Source organism: Sinocyclocheilus rhinocerous, unplaced genomic scaffold, assembly GCF_001515625.1.
Source record: "Sinocyclocheilus rhinocerous isolate Xijiao unplaced genomic scaffold, SAMN03320098_v1.1 scaffold5385, whole genome shotgun sequence".
Lineage (NCBI taxonomy): Eukaryota > Metazoa > Chordata > Actinopteri > Cypriniformes > Cyprinidae > Sinocyclocheilus > Sinocyclocheilus rhinocerous.
In genome coordinates, this window is record NW_015661374.1 from 1 (window position 1) to 8,475 (window position 8,475).

The 8,475-nt window shown below is 44.5% G+C and overlaps 1 protein-coding gene across 1 annotated transcript; it reads left to right on the plus strand.

Moving 5' to 3' along the window:
- Positions 1-1,801: 1,801 nt before the first annotated feature.
- LOC107726310 (60S ribosomal protein L27a-like) lies at positions 1,802-6,714 on the plus strand (the record flags this gene model as incomplete). Its single annotated transcript, XM_016535851.1, has 2 exons — positions 1,802-1,990; positions 6,552-6,714. Coding segments are annotated over 2 exons (318 nt in total), but the record flags the coding sequence as incomplete, so codon positions are not given.
- Positions 6,715-8,475: the final 1,761 nt, after the last annotated feature.

Sequence of the window (8,475 nt, forward strand, 5' to 3'; positions counted from 1 at the left end):
TCACACACCTCTTTAATGTTATTTTTAGTGATCTCCGACTGGAGACATGTGACATGTGCAACAGTGTGTGTGATTCAGTTCTTGACTGTATCTGAAAACATCAGGAGATGCGTTTTCTATATATGTCTTGGCGAGATTCACATAAACACATGTCTTACATGAACGTTTAGTGAATGGTTGGGGAAATCTGATGTGTAACATTATGTTTGATCCATGCATAAAGAAGGTCTTAATATAGATCTGTCTCAATGTTAATCAAACATTAAAAGAAAAGACAATCACTAGCTGCTCTTGATTAAGCTACTGTTTATTTGCATCTGTTCTTATTTTTAATAACAAAGATAAAATAAAAAAGTAGCTATATGGTGACTAATATAGTAATTATTATTAAGAAAAGAACTGGAGGAGAATATGCCACGTTGCTTGGTGATTTTGTTTGGAATCTTCAGAAAACTTTAACTCCATTTCTCTCTAAATCAGATCTGACTCTAGCTCAGTCCGGCTGTAGCTCAGTCATTTCTTGTCCGATTCCAACAAGTCATCGTATTTTAATGGAGAACGTGAAAAATAACTCATTTTTGAACATTGCTCATTCCGACTCATGTTGCAGCACGGACTCATATTGTTTGTAGGGCTGGAGAAATGGCAACAAATTTACATATTTTCTTTATTTTTTTTCAGTATGTTTGACTGATTCTCGGTGTTTACAATTTTTGTCAAAGTTTTTACAAAACCTGTCAACTAGAAAATATAACTACAGCATGATTCAAGTAACTTTTTTCCTTTATTAACCCTCTAGCTACAGAAAATTCTGTTCCAAGTATGAAAATATTAAACTGATCACTTGTTCTCTGCAGAAGAGACGCATGAACTACAACATCTTGAACTAATTGTCTTATCCATATTATAAGTTCAGAAATAATAGGAGGAAAATGCTTCTCAAGTCAAGGTAATTCAGAATGACTGAAGGTATATCAGCAGTAGACTCTTATTAACTATAAATGTTCTGTAAACACTACAGCAGCTTTCAGTCATGAAATATCAGACATACAGCAGTAGTTCTTCACAGGTTTTTAATACAATTGCGCTGCTTTTCCATAGTTTTTTTCTATGTGAACATTGATGCGTTTGACTGTCGCGCTCGTTTCTTTTTTATTATATACTTAAAAAAAAAAAAAACCTTGCTAGGTGTACTGCGTTAATCTGACTGAGACTTGTCATAGCACTTGCGTATCATTGCTCTTTTGTTGATTTGATTGCTTCTATTGTCCTGTAAGTCTCTTTGGATAAAAGCCGCTGATAAATGTAAAATGTAAACGTCTCCTGCATGAAACAGCACTCTAAAAACACAGTGCTGAAGTTAGAAGTTCAACTCTCATCTTCTTGCATGTTTTCCTCTTCCAGTGCTTTCTGAACACACAAGCTCTTTCTGAGTGAATGGCACTAGTGATATATTTCTGGTCCTTCACAGAGCGAGTCACTCGAGCGGTTCATCACATGCGGTCCGATCATTCACTTCTCTTCACTGCTATCATTGACTTATTATCAAAGTGTCTAATTCTAACGTCTGGTAATATTTCTATTCAAAATCTCGATTCCTTGATTTCTAAAAAACCGTGGACGAAACATTAAATTTGAATAAATAAAACCTGACAAATCGCCCAGCCCTAATGGTTTCCTTTAGCTTGATTGAGCTCCTTCATTGGTTTTTGAAGTCTTAAATTTCCCTTCATGAGTCTGCAGAAAGCCTGTTAGTGAATGTGACGCTGCTTGAGCTCTGGTTCTGGAGTGCTGATTGGTGTTTGTTTCCTGCAGTCATCCTGGGTATTTCGGTAAGGTGGGCATGAGACACTACCACTTGAAGAGGAACACTCTCTTCTGCCCCACCATTAACCTGGACAAGCTGTGGACGCTGGTCAGCGAGCAGACGAGGGTCAACTACAGCAAGAAGCCCGACGGCCCGGCGCCCATCATCGACGTCGTGCGCGCTGTGAGTGCTTCACCCTGCTGTGTGTGTGCGGCTCACATTCTCAGATAGCAGAGATAGGTGCAGTGCTGTGAGTGCTCTAGAGCAGTGTTTGGAGACGCTCCTCCATACAGTGCTGCTTCATGCTGCTCCAGATGACCCCCCTGGTGTGTGTGCGGCTCAGTCTCCGATAGCAGAGATGGGTGCAGTGCTGTGAGTGCTCTAGAGCAGTGTTTGGAGACGCTCCTCCATACAGTGCTGCTCCAGATGAGCCCCTGCAGTGTGTGTGCAGCTCAGAGTCTCAGATGGCAGAGATGGGTGCAGTGCTGTGAGTGCTCTAGAGCAGTGTTTGGAGACGCTCCTCCATACAGTGCTGCTTCATGCTGCTCCAGATGACCCCTTGCAGTGTGTGTGTGGCTCAGAGTCTCAGATAGCAGAGATGGGTGCAGTGCTGTGAGTGCTCTAGAGCAGTCTTTGGAGACGCTCCTCCATACAGTGCTGCTCCAGATGACCCCTTGCAGTGTGTGTGTGGCTCAAATAGCAGACATGGGTGCAGTGCTGTGAGTGCTCTAGAGCAGTCTTTGGAGACGCTCCTCCATACAGTGCTGCTCCAGATGACCCCTTGCAGTGTGTGTGTGGCTCAAATAGCAGACATGGGTGCAGTGCTGTGAGTGCTCTAGAGCAGTCTTTGGAGACGCTCCTCCATACAGTGCTGCTCCAGATGACCCCTTGCAGTGTGTGTGTGGCTCAAATAGCAGACATGGGTGCAGTGCTGTGAGTGCTCTAGAGCAGTCTTTGGAGACGCTCCTCCATACAGTGCTGCTCCAGATGACCCCCTGCAGTGTGTGTGTGGCTCAGATAGCAGAGATTGTGTAGTGCTGTGAGTGCTCTAGAGCAGTGATTGGAGACGCTCATCAATACAGTGCTGCTTCATGCTGCTCCAGAGGACCCCCTGCAGTGTGTGTGTGGCTCAGATAGCAGAGATAGGTGCAGTGCTGTGAGTGCTCTAGAGCAGTGTTTGGAGACGCTCCTCCATACAGTGCTGCTCCAGATGACCCCCTGCAGTGTGTGTGTGGCTCAGATAGCAGAGATAGGTGCAGTGCTGTGAGTGCTCTAGAGCAGTGTTTGGAGACGCTCCTCCATACAGTGCTGCTCCAGATGACCCCCTGCAGTGTGTGTGTGGCTCAGATAGCAGAGATAGGTGCAGTGCTGTGAGTGCTCTAGAGCAGTGTTTGGAGACGCTCCTCTATACAGTGCTACTTCATGCTGCTCCAGATGACCCCCTGCAGTGTGTGTGTGCGGCTCAGTCTCAGTTAGCAGAGATGGGTGCAGTGCTGTGAGTGCTCTAGAGCAGTGTTTGGAGACGCTCCTCTATACAGTGCTACTTCATGCTGCTCCAGATGACCCCCTGCAGTGTGTGTGCATCTCAGATAGCAGAGATAGGTGCAGTGCTGTGAGTGCTCTAGAGCAGTGTTTGGAGACGCTCCTCTATACAGTGCTACTTCATGCTGCTCCAGATGACCCCCTGCAGTGTGTGTGCATCTCAGATAGCAGAGATAGGTGCAGTGCTGTGAGTGCTCTAGAGCAGTGTTTGGAGACGCTCCTCTATACAGTGCTACTTCATGCTGCTCCAGATGACCCCCTGCAGTGTGTGTGCATCTCAGATAGCAGAGATAGGTGCAGTGCTGTGAGTGCTCTAGAGCAGTGTTTGGAGACGCTCCTCTATACAGTGCTACTTCATGCTGCTCCAGATGACCCCCTGCAGTGTGTGTGTGCGGCTCAGTCTCAGTTAGCAGAGATGGGTGCAGTGCTGTGAGTGCTCTAGAGCAGTGTTTGGAGACGCTCCTCTATACAGTGCTACTTCATGCTGCTCCAGATGACCCCCTGCAGTGTGTGTGTGCGGCTCAGTCTCAGTTAGCAGAGATGGGTGCAGTGCTGTGAGTGCTCTAGAGCAGTGTTTGGAGACGCTCCTCCATACAGTGCTGCTCCAGATGACCCCCTGCAGTGTGTGTGCATCTCAGATAGCAGAGATAGGTGCAGTGCTGAGTGCTCTAGAGCAGTGTTTGGAGACGCTCCTCCATACAGTGCTGCTCCAGATGACCCCCTGCAGTGTGTGTGCATCTCAGATAGCAGAGATAGGTGCAGTGCTGAGTGCTCTAGAGCAGTGTTTGGAGACGCTCCTCCATACAGTGCTGCTCCAGATGACCCCCTGCAGTGTGTGTGCATCTCAGATAGCAGAGATAGGTGCAGTGCTGAGTGCTCTAGAGCAGTGTTTGGAGACGCTCCTCCATACAGTGCTGCTCCAGATGACCCCCTGCAGTGTGTGTGCATCTCAGATAGCAGAGATAGGTGCAGTGCTGAGTGCTCTAGAGCAGTGTTTGGAGACGCTCCTCCATACAGTGCTGCTCCAGATGACCCCCTGCAGTGTGTGTGCATCTCAGATAGCAGAGATAGGTGCAGTGCTGAGTGCTCTAGAGCAGTGTTTGGAGACGCTCCTCCATACAGTGCTGCTCCAGATGACCCCCTGCAGTGTGTGTGCATCTCAGATAGCAGAGATAGGTGCAGTGCTGAGTGCTCTAGAGCAGTGTTTGGAGACGCTCCTCCATACAGTGCTGCTCCAGATGACCCCCTGCAGTGTGTGTGCATCTCAGATAGCAGAGATAGGTGCAGTGCTGAGTGCTCTAGAGCAGTGTTTGGAGACGCTCCTCCATACAGTGCTGCTCCAGATGACCCCCTGCAGTGTGTGTGCATCTCAGATAGCAGAGATAGGTGCAGTGCTGAGTGCTCTAGAGCAGTGTTTGGAGACGCTCCTCCATACAGTGCTGCTCCAGATGACCCCCTGCAGTGTGTGTGCATCTCAGATAGCAGAGATAGGTGCAGTGCTGAGTGCTCTAGAGCAGTGTTTGGAGACGCTCCTCCATACAGTGCTGCTCCAGATGACCCCCTGCAGTGTGTGTGCATCTCAGATAGCAGAGATAGGTGCAGTGCTGAGTGCTCTAGAGCAGTGTTTGGAGACGCTCCTCCATACAGTGCTGCTCCAGATGACCCCCTGCAGTGTGTGTGCATCTCAGATAGCAGAGATAGGTGCAGTGCTGAGTGCTCTAGAGCAGTGTTTGGAGACGCTCCTCCATACAGTGCTGCTCCAGATGACCCCCTGCAGTGTGTGTGCATCTCAGATAGCAGAGATAGGTGCAGTGCTGAGTGCTCTAGAGCAGTGTTTGGAGACGCTCCTCCATACAGTGCTGCTCCAGATGACCCCCTGCAGTGTGTGTGCATCTCAGATAGCAGAGATAGGTGCAGTGCTGAGTGCTCTAGAGCAGTGTTTGGAGACGCTCCTCCATACAGTGCTGCTCCAGATGACCCCCTGCAGTGTGTGTGCATCTCAGATAGCAGAGATAGGTGCAGTGCTGAGTGCTCTAGAGCAGTGTTTGGAGACGCTCCTCCATACAGTGCTGCTCCAGATGACCCCCTGCAGTGTGTGTGCATCTCAGATAGCAGAGATAGGTGCAGTGCTGAGTGCTCTAGAGCAGTGTTTGGAGACGCTCCTCCATACAGTGCTGCTCCAGATGACCCCCTGCAGTGTGTGTGCATCTCAGATAGCAGAGATAGGTGCAGTGCTGAGTGCTCTAGAGCAGTGTTTGGAGACGCTCCTCCATACAGTGCTGCTCCAGATGACCCCCTGCAGTGTGTGTGCATCTCAGATAGCAGAGATAGGTGCAGTGCTGAGTGCTCTAGAGCAGTGTTTGGAGACGCTCCTCCATACAGTGCTGCTCCAGATGACCCCCTGCAGTGTGTGTGCATCTCAGATAGCAGAGATAGGTGCAGTGCTGAGTGCTCTAGAGCAGTGTTTGGAGACGCTCCTCCATACAGTGCTGCTTCATGCTGCTCCAGATGACCCCCTGCAGTGTGTGTGCGGCTCAGAGTCTCAGATGGCAGAGATAGGTGCAGTGCTGTGAGTGCTCTAGAGCAGTGTTTGGAGACGCTCCTCCATACAGTGCTGCTCCAGATGACCCCCTGCAGTGTGTGTGTGGCTCAGAGTCTCAGATGGCAGAGATGGGTGGAGTCCTGATGGTCACCAGAACCACTACTGCAAACAGAAATCATCCATGGCTTGTGTTTTAATTACTTGTGTGTCTGACTGTGTCTGGTCAGATGTCTTCACAGATGTGGTAAAATGTGAGGAAAATGGCTTGAGGACAATTTAAATGTGTTGAGTTCTTGTGAGGCTGATAAATCAGTCAAATCAAGAACTTTCGTGTCTGAGGTTTTCTCGTTATTAGTTTGAGACTCACAGTTTGAAGCTTTAAAGGAGAAGTTCACCTTAAAAATGAAAGTTGTTGTCAAAATATCATCTTCTGTGTTCAACATAAAGAAACTCATTCAGATTTGGAACGTCATTAGGGTGAGTAAATTACAATTTTCATGTTTAAGGTGAAGCAGCTTCCTTTAAGTTTGAAAAGATGTTTCATATCTGGAGAAGCATGTTTTTGTTGTATTTGTCTCTTCAGCATGTGCTGTGTATTTGAGTGATTTGTGTGGTGTCTCTGGCTCCAGGTGGATATGCTGATGTTGTGCTGTTTTTCAGGGCTTCTTCAAAGTGTTGGGGAAAGGCAAGCTGCCCAAGCAGCCGGTGATCGTGAAGGCCAAGTACTTCAGCAGACGAGCTGAGGAGAAGATCAAGGGTGTTGGAGGAGCGTGTGTGCTCACCGCTTGAACTGCGTTTGCTAAATAAACAACAGAAAAATTAATGCTCGTTCTTGTGGTGTTTTTCATGGCACATTGAGTTCAGCAAGTGATTTTGTCCTGATCGAAATCGTGTTCGGTGTCTCATCAATCTGACTTTACAGGTGTTTACAGCCTTGAATCTCATCAGTGGTTTCACTTGGATGTCGATTTGTAGGCCAACACAGTAACCTTTATATATTAGGGATATGCCGGTATCAAATTTTCATGTTGCGATTAATTGCTAATGCTTTTATCACGGTATGCGGTATTATCACAATATTGAAATGTAGTTTTAAAAAAAGTGCTGTCATAATACAGTATACATTTTTCTGTATTGCTTTATTGCATTTAAATGTTCAGTTATTTTTGTTATGAGAAAAAAGTTATTAAACCTGTTATAAAGTTAAAAGTTTTACACAGATTAAAGTGCAAAAGAACTATAAAGACCAATAGGTATCACTTTACAATAAGACCTCATTAGTTAACCTTAGTTAATGCATTAACATTCACAATAAGCAATAGCTACATTTGCTACAGAAGTTATTCATCTTTGTTAAAAAAACACAAGTCTTAGTTCATGTTAGCTCATTAAATTACACAGTTACAACTTTCGATTTTAACATCATGTTATTAAATATTGGAATACCTAAGATTAATGAATGTTCAGAAGAATTTTTCATTGGCAGTTTATCTAAAGAATTAAATAATGTTATCTAATGAAAGTAAACCGTAATACAAAGTATCACAATTAAAAGAACCAAAGACTTAAACTACTTCAGTCTGTGTGCATTGAATTTATTTAATACACGAGTTTCACAATTTGAGTTGAATTACTGAAATAAATGAACTTTTCCACGACATTCTAATTTATTGAGATGCACCTGTATATATCATTAAATTGGCTTAGACAGAAAACTGCCAGTTTCTGTTCAGTGCTCAGTGTTTCTCAATGGTTTCTTGTTCTTAGCAGGAAAAACATTTATTGATGCAGTTAAACTGTTTGCTGTAGTTGGTTGTATTTTCTTGTGTTTTAAGATGAAAAGCATGTTAGCAGTAAATCTAATTGAGTCCTGGGTTTAGTTGTTCAGAAAGTTTAATCTCGATCAGAATGATCTGGATTTGAAAACATGTTACTTCACATTTTTTGACAGGAAAAATGCACAAAGCAATACAAACAATGGAGTTATTCATTTGTAGGTAGACTACATGATACAAGTGTATACACTAGTCAACATTTGAAGTGCATCTAAACTTTTCAAAGCTGTTCTAAAACCAAAATTTTAGACCGTAAAATTAAATAACCAGAGTTTTTGTCTTAGGACAAATTTTATGAACTTTTTTGATCCACTTCAAATGTTGACTACTGTATATACATACATACAGGCGCATCTCAACATTTTTTTTTTATTTTTTTTTACATTTCAAAAAGTGAAACTTTCATATATTCTAGATTCATTACATGTAAAGTAAAACATTTCAAAAGTTTTTTTTATTTTGTTTTAATTTTGATGATTAGAGCTTACAGCTCATGAAAGTCAAAAATCCTGTATTTCAAAATATTAGAATATTTACATTTGAGTGTCATTAAATGGCCATCCCTACAGTATAAGTTCTGGGTATCTCTTGTTCTTTGAAACCACAATAATGGGGAAGACTGCTGACTTGGCAATGCTCCAGAAGATGATCATTGACACCCTCCACAAAGAGTGTAAGTCACTGAAAGAGCGGCTGTTCACAGAGTGCTGTATCAAAGCATATTAAACGCAAAGTTGACTGGAAGGAAG